General features: G+C 37.1%; 1 protein-coding gene across 1 annotated transcript in view; it reads right to left on the reverse strand.

The window, feature by feature from the left end:
- Positions 1–7,103: 7,103 nt before the first annotated feature.
- The window catches only part of LOC134647271 (uncharacterized), an 87,319-nt gene continuing 73,108 nt past the window's right edge, over positions 7,104–21,314 (reverse strand). Inside the window, exons 3-6 of the mRNA XM_063501548.1 lie at positions 15,854–16,042; positions 15,028–15,257; positions 8,811–9,617; positions 7,104–7,953 (exon numbers count right to left, since the gene is read on the reverse strand). Of these exons, the coding sequence (XP_063357618.1) occupies positions 7,294–7,953; positions 8,811–9,617; positions 15,028–15,257; positions 15,854–16,042 (1,886 nt within the window). The 3' untranslated portion in view covers positions 7,104–7,293. The remainder of the gene's footprint in view (positions 7,954–8,810; positions 9,618–15,027; positions 15,258–15,853; positions 16,043–21,314) is intronic.

Below are 21,314 nucleotides of genomic sequence, written 5' to 3' on the forward strand. Positions count from 1 at the left end.
TCGTTTATTCAATTAATACAGGTGTCCCAAAAAAGCTAAGGAGTGAAGCAGTTTAAAGAAACGGACATTCTGAATGTATTTAATGTAAGTATATGGTCCTATTTACTACGTAGGTACTAAACACAACGCAAGAGTAATGAAACAGCATGACATTTCCGAAAATTTCAATTATTTTATTTTGCACATACCTACTCGTAGGTATATTCTTAGGACTCTACCATCACAATTCCTGTGTATTGAGTTACAATCTACAATCTTAACATTTTCAAAGATACTCCGTATCCCACATTCTAGATTCATAGTTACTGTCAAGTTTTATGTTTACAATAGATTCAATTTTTTTTTTCAATTTATTTTCATTAATTAATAAAATGCTATTTTGTAAACCGCTCATAATATTGTAGCAGCAATGCTTGTTTACAGCGGGGGTAAAAACATCATGTCAATTAATAAAATCTGCCGTAAGTCTTGGCTTAGCCGGCTCCTTGTTATATCATAACTAAGGCCGGTGGATGGCAGATAGGCTCAGAGGGCCTACCGCGAACCACGTTTGACGTGTTGCCTCTTTGTCGCACTAGTAAATACGAACGTAAGTGTGACAGGGAGGTAACACGTCGAACGTGGTTCGCGGTAGGCCCTCTGGAGAGGGGTCCGCGCAGGACCGAGCGCCGAACGTACGATTCTTCAGGTTAAGCGTGTTTTTTTAGATTGAGTATTCGGATCACGTTAATAATTACCGTTCTATATGTGTTAAGGACAATTTTGTAACCAACAGAGCATGAAATAAAATAAACACTTATGTCAGGTACCACAATTACAAGCACAAGTCAAGTCAAGCACTAACACAAGAGAGAAAATTATACATAATAGAAAAAAAATCAAAAGAGAATGCAGGGCAGAAGAATACTTAATTTTAGTAATAGAAATAATAATAATAATATATACATCGCGAGCAGTTGATTTTCGGACGGGTTCTAATAAAAATAATATCATTCATAATAATATTATTTTGGATATGGTTAAATGCGAATAGAATTTAATTTTGTGCGATTACCATCATCAGGGGGACAGTCGGATACTTTACTAGAGTCATGGAATACGAGCACGGAAATTCGAACTTTCTATTTATCATAAATGTTATTGTTTTGTACCAAGTGTGGTAAATAATTGATTTTGTCGTTCAACGCTTATTCCTATAAATAGTTTATATAGATAAGTTAGGTAAACAACTTAATGGCGTAAATACAAAATAAAATGAAGTCTCACACGTTCTTAATCCAGTCTGTAGGCGAACAACATTGTAGCGAACATTCGCCGCTCTCGGCAGCGGCAAGCGCTTGGCTCTAGACAACGATATTACGGTGAATTAAGTTGCACGAGTAAATCTTTCCCGCTAGGCAATGGGGCTTAAGAGTTTTATTGTAGGACGGCAAGTCTTACGGCTGGACGTGGAACTTGCTGAACCCGGTACAAACACAAACAGCTACATCAGATACAGACGCAAGCATAGTACCTACTGGTTCAGAATGGTGGTGTGGTCTTTCACTTTCAAAATTACACAGACCAATAAATGCGGTTTTCTGTGCAAAATTATGAGTAAACTAGACGAGTCTAGCAACATTAAGTACCTATAGTAAAACTTGCCATGTTGTCAATATTGTTTTACTACTAGCGTAAGCTAAATGACCTACATTAATTAATAAATAGGTGCATCCTACTGTGATATCTACTGCCACAGTTTAACAAGGACTAGAAATGTTACTATTGGGTCAAAAACGTTCGGGAATACGGGCGTCTTTTCTGTGGATATAAGAGTCCAGAACGGTAATTAGACTTCAAAGACCATTTATGTTATGATGCTACATGAATACCGCATAACCTTAAAGTTTTTGACCCTATTGCCTTTTACTCACTCCACAACCCAATTCCAGTTCCTTCAATAAAAGAGACGTTAATAAGAAAATTTACAAGAAACGTGCGTAAACGTAAAACCCAAAAACTGCCAAGCAATTCCATATAAACAGGACTGCAAATTTTTACCTCAGATCTAAACGCAGCCGTCGGGCTCGGTTAGTATTCGGAGGCTTTTTCTAAATCACCATTGGCAGCGCTCTACACTTTATCGTGGCCAATTAGAAATACCTAATTTTAAAACCGTTAGCACATACTCGTACATGTTAAATTCTTGCAAATCACTTTTTCTTCAAGCTCCATACCATCAACCACATTAACCAGTAAACCAGTACTAACCTTTAGATGATTAAGTAATTATTTTTGTTCACTACGAATAGAAGTTTTATTTAAGTCGTCAATATCTTGACCTGCACGGGAACCACAAACTTTGAAAACATTACACGTTAGACGCTAATAACTTTATCAACCCGCGGAGATTCATCTCATTCCATAATAAATTGCTTTATTACGTACGCCATAATCCACGGTTAACTAACATAAATGCGCGGCTTTCCCCGCCGGCACTTTGTTTAGATTAAAACTTAATGCCCTAACTGATATTAACATGACAACATTATTTTTACACTACGCTGTTAATTGAGCTGAGAAAATGTGGTTAAAGTATGAAAAGTTGCCAAATGTGATTTCACAAGGAAATTTAAAAAAAAAGTTCGGTGGAATATCGTTATGGATTGGGCACGAAAAATGAGCGGGCATTTTTAATTTGGTTTGTATATCGGAGGGGTTAATTAATTTTTATTCGTAATGTTCGTATCTTATGTATGCTACCCATACCATACCCTTAACATAAACATAATTAAAAAATAATATTTTCTTAAACGCCTGCGTATCTTGTTATAGCAAATACTTATAGCCACCTATTAAGTTTCAGTGGTCAAGTTAATATAAGGCATATACATACTACACTACTCGTATTTTCATTATAAATAATTTGTATTTTCATTTATATGTAGGTAATGTAATTATTTGCATTTAAGCATCTTTTAATTCGAATATTGAAATGTATAATATCTCGATAAATATTATGATAAAAAGTGGCAGATTATTATTATGATAAGAATATGAGTAAGTATTATGAACTTGTACTTACCGTGGCAGTGTCGTCGTCTGTCGTCGGTTTCTAGATTTCACATCACTTAATATACTTATCTTTCTTGTTTAGGTAATTATGATACTACACTACCGACCGCTAGAATATGATATGAACCACGACCACAAACCAGAAACCACCATTATCACTGTTAATTTTATTTGGTCACACCGTTTTATTTTGTCGCCTAAATAGTGTTCAGTTTTAACACTCATTATAATTTTACTATCAGTAAGTTAGATTATTGGTATAATTTATTAGTATTGTAGACTTGCCTGAATCAAAATCTAACTAAATAAATAATTAAGGCTTTAGCTATTAATATTAGTGACACTGACACTGACATAATTATCATTCTTCTGTCGGGACGGCCTGCTTTTCTCTCACGTAATCAAAAAAGGTTTTAAAATAAAACTAAACACCCTCCGTCTCACAAAAAGTACAGTTAAAGTCATAAATAGAGCTTCTCAATTTATTGCTATGGATACTTACAGCTGAAGAAATGTATTCATAGTTATGACGTTGCTAAACACTTTTTTTAAATAATTATTAGACATTGTTTGAATATTACCTCATATTCACAAGAACAGAGTTGCCGCCATCATACAATCTTTAGTTCACAATAATAATGAGAGGCGTAGCTTCGATTAGTTCGATTGTACGGTGGCATCTATGTTCTTATGACTCTTAAGAGCCCATCAACCTGCACACTAGCGCCAATGCTAAATAATCGTGATTATTCAAATTTAACGAAATAGGTATATTTAAAAAAGGGAGCCGCTACGTACTGTATCTTGTATTAAAGTACCTTTTGAATACATCAAACTATAGTTTCTATGTTGCTGGATTATCAAAAACTATGCGTCCAAAGTTAAAACGGCCGTTTTGGTTTTGAGTTTATAGAGTGGCGCTAGTGTGCACGTTGATGGGCTCTTAAACAGTATAAACTAAGTACCTTTGCCTTAAGATGCTGTGAGACCCTGTATGCCAAGAAGAATGTAGGTACAAAAGTAAATTGGCACAGCTCTTAAAATCGAAAGCGCTCAAGGGTATAAGAATCTCTGACGAGTGTAAGCGATCAAAGAATTGTTACTAGAAGGAACTGGAATCTCTCTAATTGGTTTAATCCTTCTCTGAAGGCATCGGTACGTTGTACGATGCACTTTTTTTTTTATCTCAACTATAAGTAAGGAATAAGTATCAGTGTTTCGTAGTTCCTTCATTCAAGTGCCATTTGACTTAGTGCAACATTTTTGTAAGACCTTTAAATGCGACCTTGGTAAAGTGTAAGAATTTAAGTTAGTAGTGTATTAGTGCGCAAACAGAGTAGGTACCTATAGGGAGTTAGATTAATGTATATTAATAAAAAATATTGGAACTACTTTAGACTGATTTTTTTCCCTCAATTATACTTACTTATTCCTTTTACCTCAGCCCCTTATCCAACTTGTAACTTATGTTGGACGGTACTTGTTCAACTAGTAACATACCAAATAACCATAGACAGGCGTAACTCAGACCGCCAAAATAGCCAGCCGGTCGTCGAACTAGACTGAAGATCGAAAACTCGACAAAGATGTCTGCAGATCTCCCGATTACAAGACTTACACCTGACAGGTGATTTGGGTCCACTCGTCCGGTTCCGTAGTCCGTTTTGGAGATACTATTGAGTATTGACACGCGGTCGAAGCCTATGAAGTTAGTTAATATATTTTATCAATTAGGAAATGGGTTTGGGTTGCGACTTGTGCGTAACGTTTTCGATAATTATTCTTGATGAGGTACTGTTAATGTGGTTATATGGAGAGTGACTAAAATGTAAAATAAGGTGTTTCTAATTTTTAATGACTTCGTAAACGGCCGAAATGTTTGACACAATAATTATAAGACATTATTAGATAAAGAGAAATACGATGAAGCTTTCAAACCACGAAACATAATATTGTTGCCACGTTGAGCAAGAAATTGCGTCCACGCCGTTCTTATAAAGAGTATTAGGTACTATCGAACAACTTGATTCCTGACCTACTGTGAACCTTTTCACATTTACTACGTCTTTGGCATTACAATGATTTGAAAAGTAAAATTATTATGACACATCACTGTGAAAACAGTTCTATGGAGGGTCACTCGCGATTATTGGACTGATTTTAATTGGGTTGTGAAAATAAAAGAATGTCCTGTATATTGTAATAATTATAATCAATTGATTTTCCGTATATTTAAATTGAGTGGAATAAACATTTAGTCAATATCTTCGTTAACTAAACAATAAATGCTACTTAGTCCGCGAGAGCCTAGTGACATAGTTTACAATATCAACCTTTAATAAAAATTAATAAAATATTTACAATATTTGGGAGTTCATCACAGCTTCACTAAACAAGCATATAACATGGAAATAACAAAACAGTTCGTCTGTAGCGTTGTATTTACTGCATATTGCATTTATTGTAACACTATGGCCGAGTTTACTCCGCAGTTACTTTTGCCGACAGTCGACAGCGATGTGTATTTAGAATTACGCTTTTGACTGCCGAATTTGACCGTTGGCTAAGTGTAAATGCACCCCAGAATTCAAGTTTCTATTCATTATTTCGAATAGATATCGAGAAAAATCGTAGGTCATTAACTAACATCCCTCGGAAAAAGAACGACGGATTTACAAGGTTATAGAATTACCTAAAATAATCATTATGTCCCGTAGGTATTAGGTAGTAGGTAATTTCCTGATTTTTACAGGTATCGAATTTACTTTATAACCATAGTAAAATATTACAATTAATGCAGTATACATAATATCTAAAAACTATAAAACAATAATTGTGTAGGTCAAAAACATTTCCTAATACAGCCTCCATCAATAAATGCGTAAATACTGTAATATTGTTTATTGTAGTCTATTTGGCGATTCAATACTTATTATTAAACGTACTATGTATGTATTTGCATCAAGTCTTATTGCTGGTTGTAAAATACTGTATTATGCATAGTCTGTGGACAGAGTAAGAATTTATTGATGACAGAATTGGTAGAACATTTGTAACAGGTGGTTATAACAATACATGATCTTGAATAAGGGCTACTAACTATATTATTTGTGAGCTGACTATACTTATTGATAATACAAACATACGTAATCAATCTTTGGATTGAGAAAGCATGAAAATGAATGAACAATTTAATATGAGCGATATCTGACGGTTCAATTACGAGTAGATGACTTGAAAATCTGTTCAAGATTTTTCTAGAATCATTTTTAGCCCTCTTTGCAATGTGAAAGATATAGTAATGATTAATACAAATTGGCTTCTTAGTACGAAGAGAGAAAAGTAAAGAAGTTGTTACGACCATACTAAGTCTAGGAACATCAAATCTGCTCGACCAACCAAGGTCGATATTAGCGAAACTTTAGTTTCGTTAAAACTACTATGTGCAATAAGTTTATAATAAACCTACGTAATCTAATCTAAATGACACATCCATTTATGTTACAATAAATTTACATGATAAGAATAACATTGAATACCATTCTTACAATTTCGTCTACAATACATCTAAAGTTTGGTTTAATCGGAGTTATGATGAGAGTATTCATTGTTGATTAACTATATTCGATATTTTACTTAGTTTAATTATAAATTAAATAGAATTGAGATACAAACTAATTAAAAAAGCTGTACATACCTTTAGGTTGACAGTTGATGTAGGTACAATAATTTAAGTACCATACTATATTTGAGATTCGTTTACTAATTGCCGCTTTTGTTTTGTACAACTATTAGCTATATACAAGCACTACGAAACTTATTAGAATTGCAAGTTGTTTATCAATAGGTAATTTAACTCTATACGTGCCTATGCCTACTCTTGTAGCGTTTTAGCAGAGTACATTAACCATCAGCACTGATTACCTGGGGGCCTGATTATTAGCGTCAAGTAACCTATAAAACTCAATGGTACTCTCGTTGAATTCCATTTGTTAAAATGAAACTCTACCTTGTTTTACATGTTACATGATAGGTATTATAAACGGCCACCTGATGTAACTACCATTTAATACTAACATGGCACTCGACACCATAGACAATTCAATTGAACTCAGTCTTTCTGATTCATTATACACTGTCATTAAATCTTTAATGGAATCACTTCACTCCGCGTAATTATAACTTGTTAGCTGAAATCACAACACTAAGGAATTTTGCTGCTTTAAGTATGCGCAATGTTCAGACCATTTTACGTTCAGCAAGGGCGTGTGGATGCCCTGGATGAGTATAGTGCGAAGGTGAAGAAGGCTCGTATAGAGACATCTTCAATCTCTTGCACTTTGCCCGGCGATTCTTAAACCAAAATTGCACGTTCTTCGATTCCAGCCTCGGAAACTTCTGCCTGTAAGGCATTCTGTTCAACTCTTCCGTGTACTTCAATATGAGATTGTGCGAAGGATGGGTGTTCATTGAGAACCACTGCTCAAGGACTGGTACCTCGGAGACTGGGTCTATGAATGTGCGGTTGCGTTTTCGCCGCTCATCTGAAGCGCCGGCAAGGGCGAGATTCAGACCGCTAGCGCCTTCACCGGGCACCCCACCAACACCTGGAAACCCCGTCATGTATTGACTCATGTACATGATTCCATGTCCAAACATAGGATGGTTCGGCACCATGGGAAATGGTAAGCGGTCAAGGTGAGGGGAGGAAGGCCGGTAATGACGCTCCTGGACGACGTCGTCATCGGAGGCGTTGTCGTGGTCGTCAACCACTCCGTTTTCTTCATCATTGTTGTTGTTATTATGTGAACTATCGCTGTTCTTCGCCGGTGAACGGTGCGGTGAATGTTCTTGGTCAGGTTTACTTAGGTCTCTTGGTTCTTGTTTAATATCGTGCACCTATAACAATGAAAACGCCAGTTAGATATAACATTCGTAAAAAATATTATAATACTTGGGTTCTATAGGTAAACCAGAACTTTGGGAGTATTGTCAAGAGGGCGCTCGTTTTGAATTTTATATAGCAACAATTTGTATAGTGGGGACAATGGAAATTGGCAGATGATTTTTGTTTTATTCCGACAACTTTAATAAGTGCGAAGTTTGATGATTGGATATTTCTTCGGTTTTTACGCTTTAATGGCTGACTCGATTTAGATAAAATGAATAGCGTAAAGTCAATAAGTAACGCAAGAGTTATAAGTAAGAATTTATATAGATAATTTTACAAATAAAATTATTTAACGTACCAAATATGTTCTATTCAGCATAGTTGAAATCGGGATCTAAATATTCTTCAGTCATGAAGGAATTTGACTCGTTCTCAACATTATACTCAAAATCTTCAGTCATTAAGACATCAACCAAATCGTGACGACCTGAGTATAGTGACATTTGTCTATAAGTTTGAAACTTACCCGTCAATTCACATGCTAATTTCGTTATGTTTTTAATGGAAGTAATTTCTCTCCCGCACGTTTTTTTCCAATAAATAACTATACTTATACACAATTTACAACTTTTTTCTCTGTAAAATCTAAAACTTTCGGCATGATTATTGCAGTCTAATAATAATTCACACGAAACTAGACAAAGCAATGTTTACATTGTCAATATTGACAACTATCATAGAGGGTAGATGTTGTCTATTATTAAAATTGTTGCCATTGCTAGAAATTAGTACCAACAAATTTCCGTAATATGGCGCACCCTCAATAGATCCTGGTTCACCTATAGATTAATATGTACTTATTTACCTTAATTATATCCGGAGGTTTTGGTGATTCTTTATCACGCTCTTCGGTTCCATTATTCTTTTTTGTAGTAATCAAGGAAAGTGGTGCTTCTGGGCTTTCTGGTCGGTCATCTGGATTCACGTCACCACCTTCATCGTCCAAATCAGATCCAGCATTGGATAAGTTGTCCTCAGACATGACTGACATGGGGTATCGGCCAGGACTCCCTGATAGTTGCAATGGACTCTTCATAGAGTTATGATCATGTGGGTACCCATCACCACCAGCCATCAAAGAACCGTTACTCGGACTGTGGCTTCTACTACTAAAGCCGTTGAGATGGCAACCAATGCCACCGATGTTACGTAATTCAGCACGTTTTTGTGCTGCTCTCGCGTTCTTGAACCAGTACACGACGTTGTTAACATCAAGAGGTTTTCTGCCACGTCTCGACTCCAAGTTATTAAGTTCCCGGACATACTGTTGTATTTGCTGTCTTGTAGGGTGTTGGTTCTCCGAAAACCAGCGTTGCAGCTTGGGCAACTCTAATTCTGGGTCGAAACTTGTTCGCATTCGAGTTTTCTGTGTTGGATATTGGCTTTGAACGGTTTGTAGTGCTGGATGTAGGTGATCAGGCATCGCAAGTGTGGGCGAGCGATTTTTAGGCCCCGGAGAAGGATATCGCCGAGGGCTGAATGGTGGCGGTCGTGGAGACACCTGGGCACTCCACCAGGATTCAAACTTTCTACGCATCTCTTCCGATGGCTCATGGAAGTTGTGAGGCCCGGCCGGCTTGTCCTGGCCCCGACATATTTGAGCTAAAGTCACCTGCAACAAAATATACCGAAATTAAACTCTCATTCAATCAGCTTGTCTCGAGAACGGCAAACAGAAACGGCGTTCGGCAAACAAAATTTAAGAGGATTCTAAAGAGGTCAGTCTAAACAGCAGCAGATACAGATAAATGTTCGTGTAAACACGAAGTATTGTTTCACAGAACATCGCCATTAGATTATGAAAATATTAGGTCGGCTGTTAATGTGTATGTCATGCACAAGTAGCCGGCGCAGCGCTGTTTGCGCTGTGGTTAGCGGCATCACTCCGCGGCCGCCACCGAAACTTCAATCATGGCCTGCTCTAAAACAATGAGCAAAGGGCGTCTTGGCAATTAGTATCCACCCACTGAGCCTTCAACGAGGTGCCGACACGCCGCGGACTAAGTGCTTCTACTAAAACATTTCGACTGTAACTCGATCCGACAACACGTCGAGAATGCCGCTAAATGCTTACAAAATATTGCTCCATATATAACTTAACAAGACAAGTAGTTTAGTCTATGTCAAGGCGACTGAAAAAGGAATAACAAATTGAAAAAATATAATAATAATATATAATAATTCAGCCTTTATACGTCCCACTGCTGGGCACAGGACTCCTCTCATGCGCGAGAGGGCTCGGGCTATAGTCCCCACGCTAGCCCAATGCGGATTGGGGACTTCACATACACCTTTGAATTTCTTCGCAGATGTATGCAGGTTTCCTCACGATGTTTTCCTTCACCGAAAAGCTAGTGGTAAATATCAAATGATATTTCGTACATAAGTTCCGAAAAACTCATTGGTACGAGCCAGGATTTGAACCCACGCCCTCTGGATTGAAAGTCGGGCATCATATCCACTCGGCCACCACCGCTGCGAAAAAATATTACCTACTAAGAATATTTTATTATAACGCTTCAGACTTCATATTAAATTTCTGTTTCAAAATGATGTAATATTTAGCAAGTGTTACGAATATGACATGACGAGTTTCAATGCCCCCTGTATAATTCCATTCTACTCTACATTTATATTTCACAACTATTTATTTAAAGATAACGCGAGCATCTATTTAGACAGGTTTTAATCGCAAGTAGTCAATCATGAAGAACTTGCCAGATTATACCGTCGCGGAGTTTACACAGCTCGACAGTTATGCAAGTGAGATCTGCCGGTATCGCGAGATTACATAGAACAATGCTGGTGATTACGTCGTCATGCCACTTGTCAGCCGCGGGCGACTCGCGCGCTGCTAGCGCCAAATCATAAACCCATTAGACACCGTATCATGAAATTCTTATGATCTGAATATGACGGTCATCACATCACACACAGGCTCTAATACTTGCAAAGTACTACGCAGCAGCCCTCATAAACTAAATAATATATTTAAAATGTTGTAGTGTAAGCCTCTAGAACTCAATTTTGTAACTCTATATTAACCTGTGGGCCTACCGCGAACCAAGTTCGACGTGTTGCCTCTCTGTCACACTTGTAAATTCGTACGTAAGTGTGAAAGGAGTCAACACGTCGAACGCGGTTCGCGGTAGGTCCTCTACTAGAACGTAACTGAAATGAGAAAAATTATGGGAGCACCAATGCCAATTTATGCCTCGCCGGTCCTCTAATATACTTGGTCAACCAAATCTTGACAGTAGAAAAAGGCGGCAAATTTGAAAAATGTAAGCGCGAAGGGATATCGTCCCATAGAAAACTTGAATTTCGCGCCTTTTTTTACTGACAAGATTTGGTTGACCAGCTTTAGTAGTCTTATACCTATGTCTTGTCTAGTACATAAATGATCTGTATGCCAAATCAAATGTTAAATTAACGCAGGTATGACATTATGATTATAAATCATGTCAGGCGGGGCATTAGCGCAGCCCGAGTGACGTTAACCCGCCTCTTTGTTTTATATTTTTAAATAGTACAACGATATTTGCTTTCAGATATTGTCTTCAACTCATAAGATTTACGAGAACTGGCGTCTCTGCGATAACTCTGTCACAACTAATCCGACTAATACGTAATTCGGTTGATAGTCAACATTTCTTGATATACTATTACAAGTTAGAACACAATAGGCTTACTCTTATCGCATATCACTTTAGTTTATCTACGCTACTCACGTGTAACATGCGATTTTATTGGTTGAATCTGTATTAGTTTAAAATTTTACCCACAACGAAATTCGTTATTATAAATTAGTTCGAAAATAAAGCCTTAAAAGATTTATAGGTTAAAATTGATCCCCTATAGACCCGTCTGTTTTAAAACCCTTTGGGTAAAATATTCCTTAAGCGTCCAAAACTTTGCTGGAAGTTGAAATCGAAGTGGCACAAATTGCCATGCTATAAATTACCATAATATCGTAGAGCCGAGTTCATCTCGCGTTTAGCTACTGACTAACTTCGGAGTGTTTGATTATCTAGCCCAGTTAGGGATGCCTTTGACTCATTTGTACCGACTTCGAGAGTGTTTAGCAAAATTGCTGGCTGATTTTTGTTAACTTCCGCAGGCCTTCTATCTTCTATCTCAAGGTAAATCGAGCCAGTTTAGGTACAGGTAAACATTCGGATGTAACTGAGTTGGCAGGACTTCGAATAGTTTAGAACAGCTCAGTATAAAAGAAACAACAAAATTCATGATGAGAATTAAATTTTTAGCAAAGAGAATCATTCAAACGTCTATCCTCTTGAGCAACGTTTTCGTCGAAAGTCAAATAATCTAAATGGGCCACTTGACTGTGTCACTATGGAATCGCTATATTGAAATCGCGAGCGGTTAAGCCCGGAGGAGGGCGCGTCGAGCGCTAACCTCGTGTTTAATAAGATTATAAAGCATTATTTTATGGTATTAATAAGATCAAAAGCGTTCGTACATCTAAAACTCCTTTTAACCCTCTTTCGCCGGCTCAAGTTGGTAAGACGAGGGCCCCTCCACCCCCTAACCCGTTCGCAACATGGATATTTAGAAAATATAATAAAGCTGCACGAGGCGCGGATGAGTCTGAGATTCAATTAAATTTATTATGTATGAAGATCCCGTGTGAGGCAGGTGCTCATAGCGACGACAAATTACTGTACGTATATCTTTTGAGGTTATTTAGGCTGTAAATTCACTTACACAGACACGTGGGTACTAATACCTACCTTAAACCTTTTGTAAGTAATATAGGGTCGGTTAATAAAATGGAAGCTATTATTGATATGTTTTTCATTTTAGTGTCTGTGTACATAGATGTAACGTAACGTGAAGTGTTTAACATAGAACATAATTATTATATGATACGTGATATCGCTTAATTCTGTTTTTAAGTGGGACTATTTGAAGTAAGGGGAAATGGAAATTAAATTCGATTATTGTCTGATTTTTGTTAACTTCCACAGGCCTTCTACAAAACATAATAATACAACAACATAATAAAAAACATAATAATTGGAAAATATTTATTGTTTCGTATAATTATTAAACGTATTGTCGATAACGTATACAGTGTACACACACTCTATTGTAAAAAAAGCTAGATAAAATAATGTCTACATCAAATAAAGTATAACAATAAATACTCCGAGTAAAGTAAGTTAAGATAAATCTCCTAATAAGGCGTAGGTACCTCATTATCATGATATCAAAATTCGCATAAACCGTGTTCTCCTTTTGTACACCCGCGGAATGCCCGCGAACATCAAAACAAATGCTTCCTTAATTCCTCCCTCGAGTGATCATCCTTATTAGAGGACTTAAGCGTAACCTCGCAAATTATAACGACCTACCAAATTGTACGCTCGGCTACTTAACAGAGAGTTTGATAATCTGTCTCCATCGCCCTCGTGAGTCTGCTTTTTAAATTGACAGAAGAAACTTGAAACAAAGAAGTGCTTATCGGTCTGGTGTCAAGAATCTTGGGCTGGGACGCTTTCGATATTTGTTGGACTGAGTTAAGGACAAGATTAGTTAGGTAGGTACAAAAGAAATTGACTATTACTTCATGCTAAAATAAGAATCGGCAAAGAAATGTAACGTTGCAACAATGCACAGAAGTTATATATTTATGTTCTTCTGGATCTGACCTTGTACCATTATATGGAAATAAAAGCTTGTACATGTTATAGACGGACTCTTTGTCATTAACTTTAATGGCGCAAATGATAAATATGTTTAAAAACTTTAATCTGAACTGATAATATTTAGAGCACAGAATATAATAACTCACACGGCTTAATTCTGATAACAAACAGGTGTTATTGTTTTGCAGGTACGGCTTTAAAACATGATAAACAATAGTACTACCGCTAATAAGGGGGTAAGGTCCCAGGTCGGGGTAACAATCAGGCTTTAAGGAACATTGCCAACGAGCATTGTGAGTGTTGGTTTAGCCCAGTCGGGCGCGATCGCTTTGTCAACGAAGATCGGGATGATTTTAATGCGGATCGGTTGACGTAATTTGGTTTGACAGGTGTTTTTGGCGAATACAAAGCGGGATTTGTATGGAAATACGAAGTTTCAATTCGGAGGGATTGGTTAATAACGATGAGGAGTATATTTGTTGTTGAAATCGTTTGTTCTTATTAACCGTGTATTGTTAGATACTCACAATATCCCTAATATAATATATAATATTATAATATTCTTAATTAATGAGATTGACCTGCTTCAAAAATGTTTTTATTAATTTCCCTCTACGAGACTATTTTAGCGACAGATTATATCAAAGGGTCAGTTCTTGAAAAACTTGAACCGTATACAACTGTATACGTCTACTACCTACCTACCTACTACTATATATATACCTACCTACTATTAATACTCCCACTACTTAATATTTATGCCCATAAAGGCATGAGAATTGGTACCAGGGATGTTACAGAGCTCCGTTTCCGTTTCCGTTAAGTCGGAACTTCCGTTTGGTATTACACATCCGTTTCTGTTCCGGTTCCGTTACTTTTGAAACGGAAGTTATATCGGATGTCAATGCTTAGCGCGGCAGTGGGACATGAGCGGTGTACATCAAAACAAACAGGTTTATACCAGTCATTCGCTCATAGCCCCGCTTGCCACGTGCTGCAGTAATTAGATGTTCTGGTTTATCCGTGTTTTCGAATGTAAAGTACCTATTCGTATGTGTTGTGTTGTGTAATGTATACCTACTGATAGTACAGACTCAGGCTCCGGTTCTGGTTCCGGTTCCGTTTTCGGTTCCGATTCCGTTTCTGGTTCCGATAAACTAAATTTAAAACATCTGGTTCCGCTTTCGGTTCCGATAAAACCACATCCGTTACATCCCTGATTGGTACACACAGTTAAATTAAGTTACTTATACATATGAAATTATTTTTGTATGCGCAGAAGGTCTAACTAACATCCTATCTTTGCAATCAAGCTTGCCTGTTTATATATTTTTTAAAGTAGTAACCTACCTCATCTAAAGGGCATCCAGAGGACATCAAGAGCGGCCTGCTCTGCACCAGCAGCAGTCTAAGCAGCTTGTCCTTGATGTCCTGCAGCGGGGTCTGGCGCGCCCGCAGCAGCTGTATGCGGAGCGTCGCCACCGTGGTCAGCTCCCCCAGGACCTCGCCCACCGTGGCCAGGGGTCCGTCGGAGATGCGCTCGAATGGTAATGGCTTCCAATTGTTGATTACCACTGAACCTGGGTGGAAGGTAATTGGTTAAACAGGTTTAATAAGGACTGCTGCAGACGTCAGGGTTGAGTTTTACTTAACATATTTTGAATAATTAGGTTAGGTTAGGTTAGAATACAAAATTAAATACTCTTTATTACACACCTCAATATAAGAAAATAATGCAGAAAAACAGCAACACAAGTAGAGAGAACAAGAGGCGGTTTTATCGCTAAAAAGCGTTATTTTTTAGAGAACCTTTAGGCAGTGAAAATTAATAAATTTACACATTTCGGCAAGTGTTGCAAATGAAATGGAAACCCTAGCACAACCTACACACATAAAAAAAACCAGCAACAAGTATGTAATGAACTAAATAATATAATATATTAAATCCTTCATTACAATTTTTTTTTAATCATACAAGAATAATGTTGCGCTTGTTTAATACACGAGGAGCATCATAACATCATCAACCTTGATGGAAAGTGATTGATGAATCTGCAATCCACCGCTATTTTCTCGTCGGTAGTAACAAGTCTTGATGTTATGCTACGAGACCAAAGCAGAGCGAACCTGTAGGTTGAGTTTCTGATAAATAAGTTTGTTGCTCTTTGATAATTACCTTTAGCCGAGGCGGCGAGCTCATGCGGGTACCCCAGCCTCATCATGGCCGCTGGCACTAGCTCGTGGAACGCCGTGGCGGCGGGGATGATGACGTAGCTGTCGGTCTCCACCACTGACCGCCGCCGCCACGCGCCCTCCTCCAGCGACGAGACCGCCTCCACCACGCAATGGACTGGCAGCGTTTTACCTGAAAACAAAGTGATTGGTTAATTTCGTCATTGCAGTTTCAGCAAAGCGGCAAACGTGAATTATAATAATTTAAGACACACTTTATAAGAAAAACGCTGCTTATATCAAAATAACACTATGTCAGCTAATTCTGTGAGTACACGTGTATATATTTATAAATAAAAAATACGTAGAAGTAACTATCGATTTATTCTAGTCTGAACAAAATCCGATCACCGTCGCGTACGACTTAATGTCGCTCGGCATAAAACAGTCTGCTGGGCACAAAATATTAAGGAAAAACTTCCTCCCCATGAAAAATCGGCTACTTAGGTAGACGTCGAAATACTGTCGTTAAGAAGGAGACTTAATTATTTAGCAACTTTCTTGCCTTTAAGTTGCGCGGACGCAAAAAAGGACGGACGAAACGCAAGAGAAACGTTAAAATAATAATTAATCCTTTGCATGTTTCGAGCCTCGGCGCCGAGTGATCGCTTTGTGAAGACCGATGCTTTTACCGTCTTTCTTTGTACCGTGGATTCCTCTTTAGCGCGTTATTAAATAGTTTTTACCGCCTCGATGCGCTTTTTTACTACGCCGTCTAAGTGCTGCAAGAAGCCTTATTGAAGGCTTTCAGCGTTCTATTCCTCCTGGACGTCTCCAATATTCTTATTTTAATAGCAGAGGATAAACAATCACAGAATTTTTAATCAAAGCCTTTACTTCTTTTGCCTTTTTTATGGTACTCAAATTATTGCGTAACATAAGCTATTACCGACCCGGCACATGTACATAGTTCAAATTGAAAACAAAGGCTCTCGCTTAAGCCCGCACAGTTATTGAATTTACATAATACCATCCTGAAATCGGGTTCAACAAAACGCGTCTCCTAAAGGGAAATTATAAATTTCATAACACAATAATCTCTTAATAACACCTATAGTGCGACGGCCTAAAGTTGCGTCGGCTTACCTGTAAAATAAGCGAAATTTCGGTGCGGTTAATCGCGCAAAGTTACTTTCAATAGTTTTCGCTATCAAGTTCTTTAGGGGGGCGCAACAAGGGGGTGGTGTGGCGACTGGCGAGGGCGCACAGGTTAGCACCTATGGTTTAATATGGAGCTTGGATTAGTTGAGGTTTAGTCGCGGACCGCCCGCCGCTCGGGACTGTCCTTTGGTCAGTTAAATCCCTCGGATATGAAACTGGTGGTCTGAGCTCACCAGTATTAACTAACTTTATAATATAGGTGATTAAGTTGGCCGTTTTCGCAGGTAACCAGTGAAATATCATTGTTGTTTTGATTTTATTAACATTTAGGATTAATTTATTTGTCGATCAGTTATAATAGTTAATAATTAAAATTGTTATTGTAGTTCGTGCGTGTCACTAGAACCTTGCAAATCAATTATAGGTGTCCGTTTCAATAGAGCTAGTCATGATACTTCATCATTTGTTCAATCCGACCGTATATATTTAAAGCCAATAACCATTAAATTTGGGTCACGATAAAATGCTATCACATTAATATATAGCTATATGCTGACTATGACATTAATATATAGCTCCATAAAATTGCGAGAGTTAATGGAGCTTAGGAGGTAGAAAAAGTATCGGAAGTAGAAAAATACTCGTATGTGGGCTTAAAAATCTTCGCACCAATCGTTTCAATAACGAACATAAAGACTATTTTAGATGAAATTTACCTACGTGAAAGAGAAAATTTAACGTTAAATAACACATTTTAATACATCCGTATTTTTATTAGTTTCCTATCTAACCCAAAAAGCCATTCAGTCACCGTCAACTAAACTTACGTAAGTGTAAAGCGTACGTCTAAGTCCATCAGCGTTAAAGTAACGTATGAACTCACGAGCGGGCTAGATGGAGCTTAAACAGATATGTACGGAATCAAATCACCGCTTTTCGCTGGGGCTTTCGCGAGCTTCCGCCCTAAAACGTTTTCGTCAATAAAAGCTCTGGAAGTGACATGGCTCTTTTTTCCGCCTAAGTGCGAGATCATACATTTTGGTTGAAAGAAAATATCGCAATTGGCTAATTCTAACAATGCTTACTTTCACATCTTGATGAGATAGTCAGATCCTGTGGCTTTTGCTTTAACAATAATTATACTACCCTCATAGACTAAGAATCCTCTAGACCATCAGCCATACTCAAAGTGTGGGGTTCCGCGACACCCCTGCATGGGTTCCGCATGAATTTAGAATTATGCTTAAGTATTTAATTAAAAATACACTTCTAAAAACTATTGTTTTATTGTAGGGTTCCATCAAGTATTTCGCTAGTTCGCGAGTTCACTACCTACGTCAGCAACTGAGCATTTAATGATTTAAAAAAAGGCTGCTGTGGTGAATAAAACAAATCATTTTAAAATAGATACTTGTATTTTTATTTTAGAAACATATACCTCCAAAGTGTTACATAAATTTACATAAGCCGGAAGCTAGTCCCTTCCAGCGACTTGAACCAATCTTAGGGAATTAACAATGAACTGTGAGACGTGTGGTACTTAACGCGGAGTTAGCATAAGTATTCTGCTAAAAGTCTCATCCGAAGCTAACTTCTCCAGAATAGAATGAGCTTAATTTGGGAGCTTTCGATGAAAAGCTCTTTACATAAAGGAAATGTTAAATCAGTTTCAGTTACTTCCGTAGGTATAGTAAATAAGTGATATGTGTATTAAATCTTAAATAAGGTTTCATGTGAAATATATATATATAAATAATTAATATAGGTTGTTCATGAGATCGTTATAAATTATAAATAAGTATAACTATAGTATAATCAGAATAGGGTACATTTTTCATGTGTCTAGGACGCTGAATGTTATAAAATAGTTATTTACGATACAAGTGCGGAAAAGAGGAAATTCAAAACGAGTGGCGATAAATTAAAACACGACCGAAGGGAGTGTTTTAAATCGACACGAGTTGCGAATTACCTATTCGCACGTGTATCGTACTACGTTTTACAGTACATTGGCCCTTTAAACTTTTGACATACACACGAAAAGTGCTATTTTACATACTAGTGCGGGAAAATAGGGCCATATGTACTGTAAAATTAACTTTCATAATTGGCGCCTGGAGAAAAAACTCCCCAAGTTTGGTACCTCCTACTCATATTCCGTCATAACGCAATGTAAATAACGAGATTTTCAAATAATATTATAAAATTAAATTAGTGAAAAAAGTTTAATTAATATATAAATTTTATACACAGGCAAAGAAGTAGATTACGTATGTATGTATATGTAAAGTTGAGTAGATATTCTGTCTTCAGGCCAAAGCCAACGTGCGTGGTTACGTTGGGCTACGATCTTGAAGTTATTTTTTTTTAATCTACATATTTAAAAAAAGCCTGAGACAATGAGACATGTCGGCTCCGTTGGGCCTCTACATTACAGAGTTTCAATAAGTGTTAGGTACTAAATATCAATAAAACTGTACACGAATTTCGTAGTTTTAGACAGGGGTTTCGCCAGTTTCGATATACTGATTAAAATACATGATTTTTGCAATACAAAACAGAAGTATTACTTTGCATATTCCCGAAATAATAACGTTCTAACCCGTTACTCTTAATTCTTGTTCGTTAATCTTTAATAAAGAATTGACTTTTGGCATTTAAATCATTGTTCTGATACATATATTAAGTACTTTAAATTTTAGTCATAAAGTCATTGCAATCATGAAATCAGCCTCTTTCGTGTAAAGCAAATAGATATATAGTGCTACATATTTATACGATAACTTTAAAAAAGGTTACACTTCTGATACGTAGGAGCCTTGCAGCCCTGTTAGCTCGTATTTATTGCCCTTTTGACTTCACTTCCAAACGCTACTGTACCTTACTACCTGCATTTTACAGCGCATCATAAAACCTTGCATAGACGTAAACGTTAACTCAATATATCTCAATTAAGCAGGTAAGACTGTCTTGTCGGTGTTTCCATTGTTTGGACGGCATTAGCCCGGCAGCCAGGTGAAAGTTGGAGGTAAGGGGATTAGCGAGGAGCTGTAGGTTAGCCACGGCCACTGTCCACTGGCTAACTTGATTTCAATTCTGAATTAGGTTTAGTTTACGTGCAATAAAAAATAAGTGTGTACCGTACCTATTGTACAATTGTTTTAGACAGTTTATGAGCATTTTCATTTAACTGTACACCTTAAAGCGCGACTTAAGTCGTGTTTCAGCAACGTCAAACCGTTAAATTCCTGACAAAATGTATGGGATCTGACATTGACCGTCAGTTTTGTAACCATTGCTAACCGGCCGTTAAAGGTGCACAGTTAAGTGAAAATGCCCTTATACTTACAGGCATATCCTAATTTTACTAACAGGTTATGAATAGGGATGTAACAATAAATGATTTTGCCGATACGATACCGATACCGATATTCAAAGTAAATAATCGGCGATACCGATACCGATATCGATAGCCTGGTAGTTAGTTAATAAATTAAATAAATAAAGAATTATCCTTATCCCTTATATGCATAAAACATACTTATGTTTAATCTATAGACACTCGATTTTAGAAAGTGTAAAAACTGAAAAATTAAAAAAATGAAAAATATATTCCTATTAGCAAAATAGCACGATTATAGCAGCTTCACTGTTACATTGAGTAAGTAATATATCGTAGTAAAACTTACGTAAGTTAAAATTAGTCAAGTTAAAATTGAGGTGAAGAATATTCTTGCTCAATAAAATACCTTGCTGTGGGTTGTTTACATTTTGTTATGATATCGGGAGTATTTAAATCGGCGACGCCGATATATCGTATCTGTATCGGTATCGTTACATCCCTAGTTATGAATATGATGATGGTTTAGTTATTGTGGATCCAATCTGTCAGTTTCTAAAGTCAGATTAGATCCATAACTAATCTAGATCTATTTGATGCCCTTACCGAAATTCAAACCTATGACCATCGGCATCGTAGGAAGAAACTATCAAAGGTCAGTTGGTAAAAACTGACTTCAATAAAGCAGTCATCAAAAAAGTAAAATATATATACTATAAAATAGAAACAAACACAGAAAACTAATCTGTACGCCGCGTAACCTAACAACTGAGCTCTATACAAATAGGTTAAGCCATGTAGGTATCAACTGACCGCCTCGGAAGGTAACCTGACTCTAGGTCTTAGCTGCCAGGGCTTAGGCATAAAACCTAGCGTCTTTCCTTATTCTTCGTTTTAAACCTGTGCTTAAACGGGAGTTTTCGTTTAATTTAAAATTAAATTTTACTTTAGATACTTCGAAAGA

This window comes from Cydia amplana, chromosome 4 (genome assembly GCF_948474715.1).
Source record: "Cydia amplana chromosome 4, ilCydAmpl1.1, whole genome shotgun sequence".
NCBI lineage: Eukaryota > Metazoa > Arthropoda > Insecta > Lepidoptera > Tortricidae > Cydia > Cydia amplana.